This window comes from Pelodiscus sinensis, chromosome 8, assembly GCF_052426305.1.
Source record: "Pelodiscus sinensis isolate ZL-2025 chromosome 8, ASM5242630v1, whole genome shotgun sequence".
Taxonomy (NCBI): domain Eukaryota; kingdom Metazoa; phylum Chordata; order Testudines; family Trionychidae; genus Pelodiscus; species Pelodiscus sinensis.
Window position 1 is genome coordinate 73,955,730 of NC_143059.1, and position 20,762 is coordinate 73,976,491.

General features: G+C 43.8%; 1 protein-coding gene across 26 annotated transcripts in view; it reads left to right on the plus strand.

Annotated features, from left to right (window-relative positions):
• LCOR (ligand dependent nuclear receptor corepressor) overlaps positions 1 to 20,762 on the plus strand; it is a 118,887-nt gene that overhangs the window by 71,719 nt on the left and 26,406 nt on the right. Inside the window, exon 7 of one of the 26 annotated variants that reach the window (XM_075934484.2) lies at positions 4,373 to 14,034. The exons of the other annotated variants lie outside the window; for them this stretch is intronic. Coding sequence (XP_075790599.1) covers positions 4,373 to 5,342 — 970 coding nt within the window. The 3' untranslated portion in view covers positions 5,343 to 14,034. Of the gene's footprint in view, positions 1 to 4,372; positions 14,035 to 20,762 lie in introns of those variants that run through there. 26 annotated transcript variants of the gene reach the window in all.

Consider the following 20,762-nt stretch of genomic DNA (forward strand, 5'->3'; position numbering starts at 1 on the left):
AGCTGATTGTTGTAAACCGAGGCATGGCTTTTAAAAAGGGATTTAATTTTAGAGTTCAGTACTCCTGGTTCTTTTGGCAGCTCCGTATCTGGAAGAGTGCCCCTCACGTCCTTGTTGGTTCCGTGGCTAGCAGGAGGGAGGGTAGGTGCAAACTCATCCTCTGCTTAAGCTGTGGAGACCCCACTTTTTTGCAGTATCATTTAGGGGATTGGAGCTTTCAACACAATAAATTGGGGAGTATATTTTTGGGGTAAAGGTTTATTGGCTGGTGAATGAAACTGAACAAGGCTTTGTTAGACAGGACTTACTACGTATTTTTGGTGCTTCTTTCTAGCACCAATTGCTGCCAGAGAGTTATAATGTTTAACAGTTCAGAAAACCTAGATGATAGCTTGTTGGTAGATACAATGGAGAGGCTATTTGTAACTGCCTTGTAGTGTTAGAAACAAGGTGGGGGAGGTAATACCTCTTATTGGATAAACTTCTGTTGGTGAAAAGCTCGCTTTGGAGCTACACGGCCTTCTTTCAGGTCCAGGAAGGGGATCAGGGTGGCAGCTAAATTCAGGCTGGAATAGATTGTAACCCGAACTCTAAGAGACCATTCAGGGTGCAGTGGTCTGTTCACATTGCGACAGTCCTAGGACAAAAGAAATGGCATGGGCAGGGTAGAGTGTCTAACACAATTAGGAGTTTAAGCTCCCAGGCTTGTCTTTGGAGGCTGTGGTGGAGGTTTGCTTTGAGGATGCCGACTCAGGCCAGTTACGGAATGATAGTTTTGTGAAAGGTATCGCCCACAGGTGGTAGGGTGTTTTATCACTGCTCTGTGTGACTTCACTGGAGAGCATAGTAACTGTCTGGTTTCATGCACATAGCTGTTGTTGGGGTATTGATAATAAAAGCCGTGGAAATATGTCTGCAGGTGTTTCATCTGTGGTTTGGGCAGAATTTCGAGCTGGTGTCTCCTGATCTGTTCGGAGCTCCCTTTTGATGACCATGCGTTTGAGGTCGGGGGCATTACCTGAAGGCTAGAAGAGGGAATTGGGAAAAATTCAGGGAGTGGTTCCCATCAGGTCTGGGCTGTAATTCTTTAATGGGCCACTTCACCTTAAATGGTGACGTAGAATGTAGGGATGTAATAGTCTAGCTGAGTAACTGATGAGCAAAAGGTTATAGGTGAATGCTATAGACTGCACGCATTTCCTCCCCCACATACCTGCCAGTAAACTTTTTAGCAGGCTGGCCAGCAGCCCAGCTCAGTCCCAGCTTTCACTGGGTCCTGGACCTACCCCCGGTGCGACTCTGCATTTAAAGTGTAATAGGAGCCAGGTGGGCAGGCAGCCTGGCTCAGTGCTGGGTCCGGGAACTCAGACCACCCCACTCCCCGGACAAGGGCTGCTTGGGGACTATAGACTAGTCAACTACCTGATAAGAATTCATGAGGTTAATCGACTTTCCAATTAACTGATATTTAACGTCCCTAGTAGAATGTGTTAACTACTTATGCTAGACAATCATTCTGCCTTGTATGTAGCTGCGACGATCTCTGTCCAATTCTCAGGCCTGGAAAAGAGCTTAAAAGCTTGTTTCTTCTTCCAGCAGAAGTTTGTCCAATAAAAGCTATTAGCCCACCCACCTGGTCTCTCTAATATCCTGAGACCAATAGGGCTGCAAAAGTGCAAACAATGATAACATTAGCACAGCTGAAATGGGGACATTGAAATGATCAGTTCAAACAGCACTCTTGCCAAAATTAGTTCCAAGTACCTGACAATATTCGATCAGCAAATCTAACTGCAAATGGAGTTTCAGATCTAGTTTCTCGTGGTTATGGCGGTAATGTGTCTAGTGACCCTGTATGCTCAACCAGGAGCCAGGCTTTTGCGCTGGGGGACAAAGGGATTCAGGGTGTTAACGCTGGGATATCACCTCGGCTGCTTGTAGAATGAAATACGGGAAAAAGTGCGTTAGCCAGTTTGCCTAAAGGTACTTCATTGTTGGGTTTAGCTTTGAGAGTTGCTAGATTCTTAATTTCTAAAAACTAGTACTGGCAGCCATCACGTGACTCATCCACTAAACCAGTGGTCCCCAACCTTTTGAGGTTGTCGGGCGCCAGGGGGCGTGGCCGTTCGCCCGCCGGGTGCCGGGGGCGTGGCCGTTCGCCCGCCGGGCACTGGGGTGGGGACACTTGCGCACCCGGGGGGCCCCCCCCATAGCCACATGGCCGGGGCCTCCCCATAGCCGCGGGGCCGGGGCCTCCCCATAGCCGCGTGCCCGGGGCTGTCGCTCCCCCCCTCCCCCCCACAAGCGCTGCGCGCCCGGGGCCGGCGCGCCCCCCCCCCCCCCCGCAAGTGCCGCGCGCCTGGCCGACGCTCCCCGCAAGCGCCACACCATGTGCCCAGGGCCAGGCCAGCCCCGAGCACCTGGCGGGTGCATGGAAATGCCCCCGCGGGCGCCATGGCGCCCGCGGGCACTGTGTTGGGGACCACGGCACTAAACTATTGTCTTTGCTGATTTCATGTATAGTCTCTCCCCTTAAAGACTCATTACTAGGCATTAAAAGGAATACTCTCAAGTACTTGCTTATAGTTCCCCACTGATCACTTTAGTAGCTTAAAACTTTTTTCTCGCTCTACAATAACTCTTGCCCAGCAACTCCTGTTCCAGTTCAGAAACGATTATTCAGTCTCTGCTCTCACTTGCTTCCTTCTCCGTGTGTCAAGGGGTGGCCAGAGCACAGCCTATAGTGACGGCAGGCCCTGCATGCCATGCTAGGTCCTAATCAGCACTGTTGGAATCAAGAAGCATTGCATACTGGCACCGATAGCTTCCTGCACGTTTGCCAGGGTGACTGCGGTCTGCTGTGTGTAATGCACATGAGCTCTGTCTGCTTAGCAAGCTGCCAATGCTGTCTTAACTTCGGGAAACATTCTAGTTCATTGCTGCAGAGCTGGCAGGGAGCACACATGGTATATCTGAATGTCCATCCGGAATAGTAGCTGTGTCTTACACAATTCTTCAAGAGGGATGGATTTTATTCAGAATCCATGTGGACTCTTGTTACCCGAGAATAAGTTCTAAGACCTCCGATTCTGGAGGGGTATTGGCAGGATATATCTAAAGCGCCATGTGGATTACAAAGGTCTGCTAGATGGGAGTAACATCAGAGATTTAGCGTAAGGACAATCTAATGTGAAGCATTCCAAAAGTATTAGTGCAGCTTCTCCTTCGCATTGCCTACCCTTGAATAAGCCATTCCTGCTCTGAACCTGGATGGCTTCACACCATGTCAATATCCCAGTATTTCAAAATGTAATTGATTCCTCCTGACATGCTTCTAGAGTCTCTTCTTCCAACTAATCTCGGTCTTGAATATGGAAAGTTTTAGGGTTTGTGTGTTTAGCTACTTTATTGTGGACCAATATAACCCGGTATACAGCATTCTAAAAATGACTTAAATAAGCATTCCCTGCTACAGGAATGTTCTTTGGGGGTAGAAAACCCTCATTTTAAATGAATGTTTTGAGTTGATATTCTAAATTAACACATTTATATTTAAAAACCACTGATTTTTCTGTTACTAACCCCTGAGCTGGACTACAATTTGTAGAACTTGAACCTGAATAATTGTTCTGGAGGTAAGAAAACACCATTTCTTCTAGCCTTGATCTGAGAGAGAGAATCAGGGACATGTATCTGTGCAGGGAGTTGTATTTAAAAGGAAGCACTGTGGTAAGTCTGGTGTAATGTAGGGTTTTTCTTTGTGATCTGCAATCTCCCAGCTCTGCCATTTAATGTTAAATGCAACTTAAATAAATTCATTGGAGTTCTGCTAAGCATTTTTATATTGAGCAGCTATTCTTGACTGCATACGGCGTAAGCAAACCGCTTCCAAGGTTTCCTCTAGTGTATAGATCCTGCAGGTGGCTGTGGTGGTTGTGTGTTGAACATGTTGCACTCGGTATCACTTTGTATCACTCTTTTATTACTGTACTTGTTTAGTGGTAACGTCACAATAGAAGCACAGTTGTGTGTAGATCTATGGAGACTGACTATTCCTTTGTAATTTATAATTAAGGTGATATTTTCAGACGCTTGCGCGAAGCCTTTTCTACTCCGAGAATTTGTGAACCCAGCCAGAGACCAGGCAGCAGCCTTCATTTTTCTTTGCCCAAAAAGCTTCTCTTTTTTTGCGAACAAAGTTTAAAACTGACTGATGCTGAGACTTTAAAAAAAAAAAATTAGAGAGAAAAAAATAAATAACAGACAAAGTGATGTTACCCAAGCAAGGCCTTCTAATAAAGGAGTGGCCCCTCACCCATCCCTCCCTACCTGTGCAAGTCCTGCTCACATCAGTTTCCTTCCATCCAATTAGGCGACCTGGGAGACCCAGCCAGCACCATCCAGAGGGACTGCGGAGTGGTGATGGGGTGCCTCCAAGAAGCTTGCAAGATGGAACCAGGGAAGCTTATGGTCACTCCACATCTCTTAAAGTTCCACTGGCTCGTTCGCTGCAGATTAGCGAAGAACTGCTGGGCAGAAACCAGTTTTCTACAGCTGCCAGCCATGGGCCATCTGGACTGCTGAATCATGGACAGCACTTAATATTATCCAGGGAGGCTTCTTGGGCAAAACCACACTATGAATTCAATTTCAGCCGCATGAAATTCAGGGGAAATGGTGCACTCAGCAACATCAGTGACCTTCCTTTTCTTACAGAAAATTCAGCCTTTCAAAAAATGGCACTTCATACTAAACAGGATGGGAAAAAGGATGTGAGCCATTCATCTCCTGTGGATTTAAAGATCCCGCAAGTTCGAGGCATGGACCTGTCATGGGAGTCCCGCACTGGTGACCAGTACAGTTATAGCTCTTTGGTAATGGGTTCACAAACGGAGAGCGCACTTAGTAAAAAGTTAAGGGCTATCCTTCCAAAACAAAACAGGAGAAGTTTGCTGGATGCAGGACCAGATTCCTGGGGCTCAGATGCTGAGCAGTCTACCTCTGGACAGCCATATCCCACCTCTGATCAAGAGGGAGATCCTGGCTCCAAGCAACCTAGGAAGAAAAGAGGGAGATACAGACAGTACAACAGTGAGATACTGGAGGAAGCAATCTCTGTGGTTATGAGTGGGAAAATGAGTGTTTCCAAAGCTCAGAGTATTTATGGGATTCCCCACAGTACACTGGAGTATAAAGTTAAAGAGAGGCTGGGCACTTTGAAAAACCCTCCAAAGAAAAAAATGAAATTAATGAGGTCGGAGGGGCAGGATGTATCCATAAAGGTGGAATTAGATCCCCAGGGGGAGGCAGCACAAAGTGCGAATGAATCAAAAGACGAGTAGGGATGTTGTAGAGTGCCAATTACTGTACAGACTGGGTGAGCACTACTGCATTGTTCAGCTACAGCCGAGTGCGCCTGACTCCTCTCTGCTTACTGGGACACCCGCACCTTCACAGTTCAGCACAGACTCGTGTGGGCACAGGTGAAGGGGTGCTGCGAATGTTGCATAGTTGTACATTTTCTGACCCAGTATGGCTCAGATTTTGGGGGGGGGGGGCGCCTTTTGCATGTTTCTCTGCCGTTCTATGGAGAATTGAGTTACCTCACACAGAATGCAGATGTGGAAGTAGACTCCTTGCCCGCGGAGCCTGTGTTTTATTTTTGTCAGATTTGCCTTTCAAAACCAAGTTCGCTTTGTGAAACCGATTCTCTCTAATGCCAGACATTTTTGAATGAGAATCAAACTATCTTTTTATAATAATAATTTGAAAAGCTTCACAAATTCTTCAGAACTCTTATTCCCGTTCTTGGATTCAGTTGATTGAAGGATTAAGCTAACACTAGCTCGTTAGGAATGGCAAATCTCTTGAACCTTGGAGATGGGTAATCAGTTGGGTCTAATTAGGCGCTCTGCCACTTTATTTCTAAATTAATTTACCATTAGCAGTCTGCTTAGTGCTCACCCAGAGGGGAGGGGTGGGGAAACATACATACACTACCTTCAGAGTACTTCGGTTAACTACTTTGTAACACTACCTTCGCTGTAATTTTGTTTGATATTTTATAAGGGGTGAGATGTAGACTCACCTGCTGGAGGATGTAGCCTTATCTCACGGAAGACAAGCTCCTTTTAGTTGGGAGCGGTCAGGGTACACTACATGATGTATTGGGGTATGCTTCATTTTAACGGGACAATGGTTCTTTGTAAACCATCACTTTTTACAGATTTGATTCTGAGTTTACTAAACTGAGGTTCCAACAACTAGGTTAAATGACTCTGAACTGGGAGTGGGCGTACACGTAACAAATTACTGTGACCTTGCATACAACAAAACAGCGATCTCATAAACTTCATAACCTCAGTAGTCTGCCCAAATAGCCACATTAATGAAGGATCTGTGTTAGTGTTCAGGGAAGAAATAAAAACACACCGGTAGCCTGATCTGATTTAGGCTCCACATCATAGCTAGTTGTAATACTGTCAGGGTTGAGCACCCAATGGGTGTTCTGCTTTTTAAATACTACAGTTGCCAGTAGCAGGAAATGTTCTCTCATATCCTGTATTTCTTTGTTTTTGTTTTACCTGCTGATGATTTGATAGTGGTTTAACACACACTAGTGTTAGCAGTTAAACCTCACACACACACACACACTCCTCCATAAACTACACGTCCAATCGTGTGTATTATGATATTTTTATCATTCTATAGATTCAAGATAAGTTTTTTGTACAATACTCTTGTCTTTGAGAGTTTCTGTAGGCGTGGTCTGTAACCTAAGATAGAGCTTACTGGACTTATTACAATTTCACCAAATCACAGTTGCTGGTTCTTCAGGTGGAAACTATTTAATCTTAATATAAACTTGTGCAGGTTTCTCCATTTTCCCAGTTGCACAACCAAAAGTTTTGCAATTTGTGGGTGAGCGCTGTTGATTGAAAGTGGACACTAAAAGTTCATGGGAAGATGGCCTCAATAGCCCAGGGCTACTGAGTGAATTCTGGAGCAGTTAATTCAATTAGCCGCCTTTTGTTTATATATTTTCCAGCAACCTATGATGTTCAAAGGTTAGGCACACCATTGCTGTCATTTCAAATATGCACTGCTTGTTCTTGAGATGGACTGGGCTTTTGGCCTAGCTGTGCTTTTGTTTTTGTTTTTAATTGATGTGTTTAGCACTCAAAAGTCTGGTTCCTCTTAGAGATCTAGCTGCCATCTCAGACTGCAAAGCAGCTTTAAACTCAGTAGCAGTATATATAAACTCTGCAATAGAGTCCAGTGTAGCTGGGGATTGCAATAAAAGTGCACTGTTCAATGTGTGGTTTCATCTGCTGTGGGCAGTTATAGTGGAAGGTTTCCTGCAAGCTAAAAAAGTTACACCTGCATAGAGTTTGACTGTTCAGAGAGGTTTAACCTTTGACCGTTGTCTTTCTTTAAGTGGTCTGTGACTTGAGTTGTATTGCAGTGCCCATGGAGTGCTCATTTTAACTCGCCTCGATATTTTGTGTGTGTCTGTTTAAGTGGATGACAATCGTGCAGCAGAAGAATGGTGTGCCTACCCTTGAATGCTGCAGTTGAAAGAGAACTTGTCTTGCATCAGTTCAGACTGGAAGCTGAGAATTGTAAATAGATAGTGAAAAGTGAAGTACTCTTATTTGTTTGGGTTAGAAAGTGAATTTCAAAAAACAAACCAAACGCTTACCTTTCTCAGATGAAATGTCCTGAGACCTGAAGATTGTAATACTCACATCTGAGAAGCTTTTAAACATGACACTTGAGATCTGTGATCATGTAATATTCAGGTAATTTTTCTTTTCTGAGAAGCTTTTGAACAACCATATTTCCTCCAAAGGTCTCTGTTTAAAAAGAAAAAAAGGAAAAAAAGTGTAGATTATTTTTTAAGCACTAATTGCATTACGTTGGTAACTGCAATATAAAATAGCCATTATTGTTTTGTGAAGCATGGTTGAGATTAGTTAGTGGTCCCTTTTTAAAATTTCATGAGCCTCTCAAAAAAATAAAAACCATTAAAAAAAGCTGCTGAATATTCGAGAGAGATCTATTTTACCTTACTGTAGGGTTTGTAAACTTAGTCTGTGATATTCAGGTGCACCTTTTAATGTTCAGTTTGGTTTCCAAGTCCATCTCATGTATTTTCTCTGAGGTAACTGATCACATGACTTAACGCTCTAGCACTGCAGTGATCCACTGATGTTTGGGGTTTGTTTTTTTTACTACATATTCTTTACAGGCGCTTTCAGTGTAGCTATCTTTGTGGTATTTGGGATCATTTTAAATATATAATTGGAATGAATGTTTGTCCATTAGCATGCTTAATTTTCTGCTGAGTCGCAGTTTGCATGGCCAGAATTCCCAGCTGACCATATTTGGGTGTGTGAAGATGTGGCTCACTGCTGCCTTTCTGACAAAGGCGTTGTTTCTGATAAGTGGATGCTTATGTGATTTGGAGCTGTTGGACAGGAGACAGGGCTTAGACCTCGTTCCTCCTGGTGCTGTTCGTGGGAGCACAATGATAACAGAACACAGGCAAACTGCTACCCTGTGAAAATCAAGGCAGCCTTCAGGTATTTTCAGTCCTTAGTTTTCTCTTGTTCCCAAGGATATCCATCGGGTGTAGTCATTGGATTCAGCAGTATTGTTGTGTACTACATGGGCAATGTAGTTTTCACTTAGCTGAAGGAGGCTGCTGACAACAAGAAACTGTGAATCATATTTGTGGCTCTCTCTGAAAACTGTTTTTTTCAGTCCAACTATCGTGAAGGAGAAATCCCTCTCCCTACCCCTATCCTAGAAAAGTAATGTTATATTTTGTGTGTATAAAGTTTTAAGAATCAATTTTCATATTGTACTGAAGTTTAGATGTTGCTTTATAAATCTTTGCTGCAGCATATAATGAAGATGAGTACGGCTATGTGTGGTAGGGGTCCTGGTGTGGAGTTAATTATCGTACAGTTCTGGTGAGAGAGCCCGACATGTATGAAATGTATCCGTTTTTTATTTGGACCTGTAAAATGTAAAAGTGCTTTTTAGAACTCTGGTGACCTATTGCAAATGATTACCTCACTTGAGACAGTTGGATCCTCATTCCACAATATTGTAGGCACCAATTGTGGCCGTTACACTCGACTCGATCTCTAAAGAGTGGAACATTCCAATTCTGCATTGTAGGGACAGAGAGTATCTGGGCGTATTTTATCTCTGGTTTAGAGAGAAGGGTCCCAGAGCCCCATGCAGTCCATTTGAAACCTCATGTCATGGCTTCATCTAGAATCTATTGTCACTGCTTCTGCATCAGCCCAATGAAGTCCCTGAGTCGCAACACAAAACAAGTGTGCTCTTCGTACAGGCCCCAGGACAAGGTAACCGCTTACATGGTTAATCGATAAGCACAAGCCTATCATTAACTGTAACGGTTACATACCAGCTCTGGCTCGGCTCCCCAGGAATGGGGCAGCAGGCGGGAGCTGGCTGCTGGCTCTGCAGTATAAACTGTGTTGCAGAGCTTGCAGTATATAACCACTGCAAATTTCAGCAGTTACATGGTTACCTAATTAACCACTTGTTAGCATCCCTGCCCGGCACCCGATCTCTGGTGTGGCCTGCCTTACCACTAGGTCTGAAGTCAAGCCCTGATGCATCCCATCTCAGAGCCAAAATGATTTTTAATACCTGTGTGTGTGTATATATATGGTGGCTGCTTCGTCCTTGGTAACAAATCCAGCGGCTCAGGCTTGCCGTACTGACCACGTACCTTGGTGGTTCTGGCCTGAGTCACATACCTGAGGACTGCACATATGCTTTGTAATTGTTCAGGAGCAGCCCACGGGTGATGTGTGCCAGTGATGCTGGAATCGGTTTTTATGACACATGGGTACTGCACCTGGAGACCATGTATCTGGGCTGCTACTTCAAGCCACCCAGCACCTTCACTTCCACCATGCGCGGCTTGGGCTGTCGCATCAGGCCTGCGTTAAAAGAATGTGTAAATGCTTCCTTCAGGGAAGTAGTACAGAGCAGGTTGGCTTCCTAAGGAAATGGATTAGGGTTTTGTGAAGAGACCTGGCACAATGGTCCCCCTAGTCCTGGGTTTACGAAACTCTGTACAAGCCGCAAAACTTCTTTGTTCATATCCTGTTGTTGTTTTTCAGACTGTACTGGAAAGGATAGTTACCCTGGTGTCAGGCAGAAGGCAAGGTCCCAACTTGTTCTGTTGAGTTTATTTCGGGTTTAGACTCTTCTAGGCTGCCCTTGAGTTTTAGGATTGCTAGCTGTGTGGCCTGCGAATCAGGGGATGCTGTGCAATTCCCTTGTCTTACCCAAAATGCAGGGTTACCAGAGCTAGACACTCGAGACAGAAGCATAACTCTTTGGTTTAAAGATGATGTACACTAGCTGCAAGTCCAAACAGCACACAGGAAAATGTATTACACTGTACAGAAAGCTTTATTTGTCACAATGACTGACTGGTGTTGTAAATTCTCTGCCAAAACATAGTGGTAACATTGGTTGTGTTGCCTACATTTTTATGAGCGTCAGGAATATCTTGAGGTTTTCCCTAGTAGAAATGTATGCAGTGAAGAGATGTATACTGGTTTAAGGAACGCAGCCTTTTTCTTAAATAAGCTTATATTGACTAATGCTGGTATACAAATTATATTTATCACATTCTCTTTATGTATCTAGTTTTGGTTAAGGTTTCAACTGCTTCTGAACTGTGGTGAAAACTCAAAATTAGAAGCTAATTTTTCCTCCTATCTTGATCGCTAAAATAGAAATATTGTGGAGATAAAAAATGATCCACAGGTACACTCCAGTTACTTAAAAACAAACAAACAAAAACCACTCCACAAGCAGTTAAATGCACGCATTCCAACATCTGTCTCTCACAGGTTCGGGGTTTGACTTGGGCAAAATCTGTGTAGTATATTACAGCTGTCTTGGATTTCATACCCTATAAAATTATACCCTTACTCAGGTAATGTCCTGAAAACATTCATTTTAAAATAGCCTTATATTATCCTCATGAAGATTTCCTAGCTCATTTGCAAAATGTATTCCTCTTCCCGCCCCCCCGCCCCCCCGTTTTACAAGGATTTTTAAAAGGATTTTAAAAATCAAGGATTTTTTAAAATTCTGCTTAGAAAATTTTGTTTTCTAAAAATATATTTTACTTGTCCCTAGTGAATGGGTGAGTAGAATTTAGCAAGTTTTTAGGTCTGTTTGGGTGATTGTGATGGTGACTGGGGTAAGGATATAGACAGATCCATCAGAAAAGAATGTTCTGTGGTCTCTGGCCAAATGAAATCACACTTAGGTATTTTCTCCGCCCTAAAATAATGAAGACACCACTACAGCTATTAATACAGTTTATCAAACACTTGGTGCTACATTCTCAAATATTTTTGCAGGTGATATTTTTGTGCTCTGTGGAAGCAAGTACAGTAAACTTTACTGTCCTCATAAAAGCACTTGTCTGACCTGTTGTACAATACCAGAAAAGGGATACTTCTGCACTTTTTGTGTTATAATACTAACGTCTTAATTTATCTGGTCTTCAGAGTCTTAGATACTGTAAATGTTACAATCTAGGATTATTATTAACCACTTTCCATGTCAGATCACAAGTTCTTGAGAGATTAATCTGTCTTTAATGATACAATATTTTATAATGTTCAGGCAACTTCTAAATGTATATGCTTGATATTTTAACAAATCATTTCCACAGACCATTTTAGGGTTTGAGATTTGGAATCTGGGGTAACAGAGAGGGAGGAGGGAAATTCCCCCAAAACAAAAATCATTTAAATCCATTGTGTAGTGTTCAGTTTCGAAAAATATATCATTAGGAACATGGGTGGGGATTGTCTCTCCCTTGCACCTTCAGGGAATGAGCAGTATTTAGAATCTTTGGCTGAAATTCAAGCCTTTTTACCATGTAAATTTTTAATATAAACTCATTGACATGCTTTTTACATCTGAGGACTGAAAATGGATCTTAACGTTTAAATTGTGGAATGGTATATTTCTTAAATGAAGGGGGAACATTAACAAAAAAAATCTAACTAGATTAGAATACCAGCATTCGTGTGCTTAAAGAATTTTAGTATGTAATAGCAAAGTATTTGATTAAAAACCTAATCTTGAATTGCTAGTCTGTAATTAGGTGCATTCTAATTTAGCAGGTGACTATTCTTTACTTATTGATATGTGATGGGCTTTTTGCAAATAGAAACTTTCTCTGCGTCCCATGTGTTGCTTGTACTGATGGGATGTATGCTTACAGCAGCTTACTGCTGCTTTAAAAATGTATAAACTGTTTGGAGTGTTTGCTCATAACTCTTTCTAACCTCCACTTGTTAAATTGTCAGACATTGGTATTTTATCAGTCCGCGATGTAAGTGAAACTAATATTCTTAGGAATCCAGCTTGTACACACTGTTTAAAAACCCTCAGGGACAGTTTACACACTATCCTCACTCAATTCAGGTACTTGTTCTCTATTCTTAAACCTAGCAGTGACTTGTGTTTTCTTTTTGCTTTTCTTTTGACGTGCTGATAGCACATCTTTGATGAATGTCAACTTAAAACTCAGTTCAGGTATCCAGGTATAACTCAGCCAAACGGATTTTAAAGCTGCGTATTACTCTCCAGCACACAGTGCCTCAGACACTTAGAGTGGCATTCTGTATATTCAGTTATTACTACTGAGCAGATGGCATGGGGGTTCCTGTTAACCATGTATTGTAAGACATTTCTCTCTATTGTATAATGTGTGTTGTATTATATACATATATAGCATATATGTAATCTTAAACGTATATATTTTAAAATGCCACTACTAGCCAGTGCAGCTAAAGTTAAAATACATTCCCAGTGGCTTCTGTAAACCCTACAGAGGCATTTTCTTAATGTGGCTCTTGCTTCTCTTTCACCATAACTACTTCTAAATTCAAGCACCGGTCCTTGGGTGTCTGACCTCTACATTCTAGTTATGCAATGTCTTTAGAGAATTCTGTGCACTGGCCACTGTGATGGAAACCAATGGGCCAGAGGTGCTTTGAGTTTATTAGTAATTGTTCTGCCAAAGTAGGTGGTGTACAACAAGCATGTAAACCTGTCAGATAATCAGCAGAGGTCCAAGTCTAGAATAGTCTGTATAATCGCTGCCACATAATTGGAAAGACTAAGCCCTTGACAGGTGCCTCTTTCTAAGGCTGCGCACTAATTCAAAGGTGTTGGCACTTAACAGTTGTAGAGAGGGGCCTGTCTGCAGTGTCTGCACGAGGGTGACGTTTTAAGACAAAGTCTGCTTCTCTTCACCTGTAGTAATCTGTCTGCACTTGCAAGCCAGCGATGCCTCTGCTGCTTTATTTGATACTTTACATCTGAGAAGAGTTCTCTTTCTGCTGATATGACCCATAGTCTTTGACGAGTATGGAAAATGGCATTTCTCTCTGACCTCTAGAAGTTCAAGTGTCATGGGAAAAAAAAAACAGGAACCCCCCCCCTTTACTCTTATGGACCTCATTTCAATATACTGTTTACAGTTTGACGGAATTGTATAATTTAATATTTCTCTTGTACTGTAGTTTATATTTATTTACAGATTTTTTGTACTGTGTGATTTGAACTTTTTGTTCCTTGCTATGATCAACGTTTTTATGTAGTAGAGCACTTATGATCACAAATTAAGGTTTTTGGTTTGATTGCACTACATTAATTTTTTTAATGCAGTTCTGATTTTTTTGACTGGACTAAATAAGCTGTGTCTTAATGTGTGTGATAAGTACTTTAAATTTTTAATTCATGTGGTCCATTTTTTTGCATTGTATGTCAAAAGCGCTAATTCTCTTGTTGTGCATGTGTAAGATTTAATGGCTCCATTGTATTATTTGACCATGTCATTTTGGAAACACATTCCCAGCTGTAACGTTGTGTATGGTAGTTTTCACTGGATGCTAGACTTTTCAGAACCACTATTCTTCTAATAAATTTTGTTGTGAAAAACTTGAACAGGGTTGTAATTCTGTTGTTTCTAGTGTGTATTTTGAAGTGTCAGTCACAAACAATGTTGTAAAATGTAAGTTAACGAGACTGAAGAGACGCGGAAGGGAAATAAAAACATGTAAAGTAAATAATTACTGGTAGAGGGATCTAGATTTGGAGTCACCATCTGGTTTCCGTAGTAAATAGGATTCCTGATGAAATCTTTTTAGCAGTTGAGTAGAGGGGGCCGGTGAAAGCTGAAATGCAGTCTTGCCGGAGTGTGTCTTCCCATGATCTCCCTCACTCTAAATTGCTTTCCCCGGGGGTCACCTTCATTTTCTTTGAGAGTGAATTGCGACTAGGCTCTTGGCACAGTGGTGTGGCTGGCCATACTGAGGATTTGCTAACGACTGAGGAGTCGATACCGTGGTGGTAAATGCCTAGACACAAAAGCCTGTTTTCTGCTGTTTGATGTGGCTTACTGATGTGTGTTCCCCTGGCACATGCACAGGTGATGTAGGGGTGCTGATGATATCTTCCTTGTGTCGCTGGCTTGCTTGTCAGATGGAATTGGATCAAGAGACCTGTGGTCTGCTTGGCGGTGGAATAGTGTTGTGCTCACCCTCCGAGCAGACAACACTGCAATAGACGAGGACTGTCACTAACTGATTAGCACACAGGAAGCTTCGTGACTGACCATGTGCATGCTCACAGCTGCCTGTATTGAGTCCTAAGTAACATTCAGTAGTGCCCCTCCCCGCCTCAGTTTCTCCTGTCTGTAGGCAAATGAGTGACCTTCCAGCCCATACTTTGTGTGCACCACTTCTCATGTTCCACATTATCGATACTGGAAAAGTGGACAACAGCACAGGTTGTACAAAGAGATGGAAGCTGCATCATCTCAAGCCGTTTCTGCAAAACTGCCTTATGTGGGCCTAACTTGGATGAAGGCAACAGATAGTAGAAATCCCCTTGCTGCGGAGAAATTCTTTGAGTGGTGGAGAGTATGATGCCCTGCATTTGTGGTCTGCTCCTTAGCAACTAGAAGTTGCTTATTTATAGTCTGTGCTCACTAAGCTTGGGTGCATAAGGGCCCACGTGTGTTAGCATCGCATTCAATTCACAATTAAAAACTCTGGAAAAGTAGCCGCTACAATGCGGGCAGGAATCTGTTCCCATGTTGTACTAGCCCTGGGTCTGTGAAGTAAAAGAATCGCAGCGGTGGCTTGAGCATGTTAGACTAGCAGTTACTTTCCAAATAGCCCTTTCACAAGAAAATCCAGGTGCCCTTGATTGGAAGTGACTCTCCATTTCAAGTAACCAACACCCCTCTTCGTGTAATTTGGAGCTGGGGTGGGCAATAATTATTGCAGGGGGGACTTCTTCACAAAGTGTGGTTGACTAGCTCCACTCCCAGAAGGGGTGGGGGTGGTTCCCTTTAAGTGCCTCCTGCCCCTGGGAGAGGGAGGGAGCCACCAGCCACTTTGAACAGAGAATGACTTTGTCTGCTCCCTTGCCCCCGTGTCTCCGTTGGCCTGGGAGCAGGGTGGGGGAGGGGGAGGATTGTGGGCTGGATCAAAAGGCTTGGCAAGCTGGATCCAGCCCACGGACCGGATCTTGCCCACCCTGACTTTCGAGACATCGATCTCCATGTGCCTTGAAAACTAATATTTTCTATAACCCCAAGCACCATTAGCACCCTGGTACAATACAGGTGGCCATGCCTTTCCCGGGTGGTGTGCGTCCCCTTTTGGGGTTCTTCAAAGTGGATAAAGGAGGATTGGAAGGCTCCCTATTTTAATAAGAAAAAAAAAACCCTTTGCTTTAGGACAGTCAGGAAGGTCAAATCTGGCTTTGCTGGCGCCAGATGCGTGTTGAGAGGGCTGGTAGTCGATCGTTGAGAGAGGTACAGAACCTTCAGTAAAGGCTGTTATTCATGTACAATTAATCCCTAGCAGTGACCAAAATATGTTAGGCACTTTAGTACAACTTGTGTAGACACCATCCTGCCAGGAACCGGTTCTGTCGTCAAAAAGGAGCATCAGAGCATGTTCAATAAATGGCCAAGTCCCAGTGGCCTTTATACCTCGCCATCTTTAGTCAGCCCCTTGCTTGCAGGAGGCATAACAGACATGGGGCTTCAGGAGGGAGTTAGGCCCCTGGGTCAATGGGGTACTTAATGAATTAAAGGGAGCCACATGCTTAAGTTCAAAGGCAGCACTCTGTGTGCATTAGCATATGCCTGAGTTTAGATACCTTGCTGGATTGTGATGGCAATGAGCAGAGAGGAGCAGCCCGCAGACACGCGGAGGAATGGCATGTTATGTTCTGATGGGCAGCATGCAAGAAAGTGCAGTGATGACTTGGAAAAAGCAGGTAATGCTTTAAAACAAAGCAAAGGCAGTATTTCTTCACACAGCCAACCTGTGGAACTCCTCGCCAGGGGATGTTCTGAAGGCCAAGGCTATAACGGTTCAAAAAAGAGCTAGATAAATTCATGGTGGATTGGTTCATCAGTGGCTATTAGCCAAGCTGGGAAGGGATGGTGTCCCTTGCCTCTGTCTGGGAATTAGTGACAGGGTAGGGATCTCTTGATGGTTCCCTGTTCTGTTCACTCCCTCTGGAGCACCTGGCACTGGCCGCTGTCAGCAGACAGGACACTGGGCTAGGTGGACCATTGGTTCTGATGTAACGGAACATTCCAGCTGCTGTCATTTTGGGGTGGCGAGGGATGCTGCTGATGTAGCCGTCGAGGGCTATACGTGAGGCAGGACAAAGCATGTGGCTCCTTCAAGTCCAGGAGGTTAAACTGGCTGCAGGGCGGCGGGGGAGAGACATAAACTGAGGCATGGGATTATCTCCACTACGTTTCCCCAGTGTCTGAAGTAAACAGGTGTTGGGATGGCGGAGACACCCAAACAAAATCACTTCTCAAGCTGGTTTCCCGGCATGGCTTTCCAAATGTCATAACCCGACCAAGCGCACCATTCTCCATAGCGTCTGTCACGAAAAGGCTGAGGGCACCAGACCTGATCTCTCATACTGAGGGGCGGAAAACACACACTGCACCTCACCTTTTTATTATGGACAAAGGCAGCTTTTAAAGTTTCAGAAAAGGGCAAACTTTCTCCTCTTTGCAAGCCAACTTCAAAGTGCCATGGACATTTTATAGGGATTCTCCATCCACAGAAGCATTTGGTGAAATAAAAATCACTGGTGTTCTACAAAAATGCTCTTGGAATTCCCTTTTCTTTCTCCTTTCTCCATATGCGTAAAGACTCTAGAATGCTGGCTTCACGGGTGTGTTCTCCCCTCGCTGGACAACTCCTCTTCATGGGAATGAATAACCGTAGCTTATTTTTACTATGAGCTCTTTTGTGAAGCCTCTACCCTCTGGAGGTCAGCTGGCTTTGGTTAACCAAAAAAAAAAGAACTGCTCTCTGTAGAGTCAGCTATGTGCACACCAATGTCCACAATACCTGAGGCTCTTTACCAATATTCCCCCTTTCGCATTCTCCACCAAAATGTTGTACCAATAGAAGCAAGCAGGATCTTATGAGGGGGATAAGGCAAAAAGCCACATTTTTTGTAAAGAGAATAATAAAAGATAGAAGCAAACAACGTTGTTTAACTACTTATTCCTATCACTACTTAACCCTTATACACTTATATATATACACACATACACACATTCATTCAGGTTCTGTGTATTGTTACAGTTACCAGCCTGGAAGTTGCTTGTGACAGAATACTGGCCAGGTATTCTGTACACAAGTGATGGTAGCGGGGAGTGAAGTCCTGATCAGATGCGCATCTGAAGCTCCTGGTGGGCTGGCAGCAGAACCTTGGACTCTGACTCCATAGTCTTTTAGTCCAGTTCTTATAGGAATTTCTTCCAATGCCAGTCTATGGGAATTGCTGCATCATGCTGATGTCCAGGGTGGCTGCAAGGTGCTGGTCAGTGATCTCACAGGGTGGACTCCAGTACTTGGTTTTCTCCACTTGACACCTTTTGGTTGCACTGGCACCTGACGCCTTCTTCAGCCCTTTGTTGCTGCATTCTCAGGCTGGCACCTCTCAGAACCATTCACTCATCGTCCAAGCACTCTCTCTCTCTCTTACATACATTCCCTAATTAATGTTTCCAATACAGTATTTTGTATAACAACAACATATATCAGAGTTGTAGTTACAAAAGTTTCTGGGTGGCATTTCTTAAAACATTCTCTGAGTGCTGAGTTAGTTACTGTTAAAGTTACAATGTTTCACTTTGCGATTAGGGTTAATTGCTTCACAGTGCTTTGAAGAGAATGGGCGTCAATTGTGTAACAATAAATTTAAGCCTGCCCTGGGACACAGAGAGGGGAGCTGTGTCTGGCTACATAGGATTATATTTTTAACAGTTTTAAGTTACATGACCTAATATTACATTCCTAACAAATTATATTCTAGAGGGGCAATAGTAATAAATCTAAACATTTAACAATCTTAACATAATAATAAAAAATCTAAACACTTTAAGTTGTGGGGAACAAATTATGGGGAGTCACTTCCACTTGGGGGAATCACTTTTAATACATTAATATGTTATCCCTACAGTGTTCTACAAAAATGCTCTTGGAATTCCCTTTTCTTTCTCCTTTCTCCATCTGCTGCGTAAAGACTCTAGAATGCTGGCTTCACGGGTGTGTTCTCCCCTCGCTGGACGACGCCTCCTCGTGGGAATGATTTTGAAAGCAACTTGTTAAAAGCAAAGAATGTTTAAACAAGGTTGTGGGAAGGGACGGGGTCTAGCATTCATGCTACTTACAGTTTTAGCCAGCTCCAGGAAGTGGCATGAAGTCGTTTCTTGAGTGGATAATGACGTTACAACTAGCAAGGGGACGTGGTAGCGCTTGAAAATCTGTACAAAGGACAGTAGTTGATCCCAAAAATGGAAGGTGAGAGTTGGTGTCTTAAGCAGTATGGAGGATTTCAAGCTGGTTTGCTTTTTTTCTAGTCTCGTGGCATCAACAGCCCAGATAAAATGGTTGAAAATGTTGAACAGGTTTTTTTTCAAAGCTCAGTTATGTAAATACCCTTTCCTCAAAGTTCAGAGATTGTGGGTATTAAGATGCAGCTCTGCATCCTCCCAAAGGACTGGTCTGAACTTCAGGGACTCAGCTGCCTTAATTTGTTTCAGAATGAAATCTCTGGATTCCGAGGCTGCCTTTTTTGACAATTGCTTTTTCTCTCGAGCCAAAGCTTGACTGCTTTGCTTCAGCACTGCAAGCAGAGCAGGAAGCTGGTTTTGACATTGTTAAATTTTAATAGTGGGTTGTGTGAGGCGGCGATGGAGTCTGTCAGCCGTGGGTCAGCCAGCCATTTTCTCCTGTGACTAATGCACGTGTGATGGGGTTTTAAGATGTGGTGCTCATTTATCTGATGAAATCTGCTGGGAACCTTGTTGTAACCGGAGCAAAATGCTCACATACGGGATCAAAGAATGCAGCCATCGTTTAGAATCCTGGCGAGTTTTGCTTTGGCTGCGCGATGAACAACAGCCGGGGACTGCGTTCCTGCGTTGTGTGTCTGCCGGCTCCGATTTAGCAGTACGGTGAGTGTTCCTTGCACTGTTCGTCCAAGGGGCGCTCCGGTGGCACCTTAGACACTAACACATATATAAGGTCTGGAGCGTTTGTGGGCAAAATCCACTTCCTCGGGTGAGTTGAAGTGGGAGACACACAATCCAGCAGCAAAAGCAGCCCCTGTCCATTGTAGAACCCATGTTAATGAAGCCTCAGTGCCAGTTCTGTCCAAGCAACGACACCACAGGAGCTAACCGCATAAACCACATTAGGGGCTCGTCCGCCTGCACGTCCTCTCATGCGATCTCTGCCGTCATGTGCCAGCAATGCCCCTCTGCCATGTTATTGGCCAAGCCGAACAGTCTCTGCGCCAAAGGACAAACCGACACAAATCAGACCTCAGGAATGGGGACGCATGTAGACCTGTAGGGACCATTCTAACCTCCCTACACATTCAGGAATGGATTTAGAAGTAGCCATCCTTCTACAAAGGCATTTTATCCCCCATTTATAGAGAGTCTGCTGATCTGGCATTCATTCATAGGTTTGCCAGTGTTACTCTGGGCTTGAATAAAGACCCTAAACTGGTTAATGCTTTCTACAGCCAATTCCCCCTGCCTTTGATACTTACATTTTACATCAAGAGCTTTGAATGGGACACATCCAGCCTGCTTAATTAGCTTCATTACCATGGGTCCTTCAGTCAGAGAACTGCTTTTGCTCTTGTATGCCTTGGATTCTGTGGCTTCCACGCCAACTCATCTGAAGTGGGTTTTGCCCACGAAAGCTCATGACCCTGTATGTTTGTTATCCCGGGGCACCTCCAAGACTTGCTCGTTATTTTTGAAGATGCAGATTAGGCCAGCTACCCCTATGAGCCTTCCAAGGAGAGAGCATGGGTAGTTTCTTCCTCTCTCACTGGTTGGAAATATCGTCCAGTACAACCCAACGGTGATCTAACAATTGTAGAGTCCCCGAACAAAGCTGCACTAGTGCTGGATCGAACGGTGAGCGTGGACGAGGCAGCTGGGAGTGTTGTGGTGGGGAGGCGAATTTCCTTTGTGGACCTGTGTCTGAAGCTCTGTGCTGCTCAATGTGTTCTGCCCCTCGTGCACCCCTTCCCATTCCTACAAGCATGAGACAAGTGATGTTCAGATGGGAGTTTCTGCTGCTTCTCCTTGAGTAGTG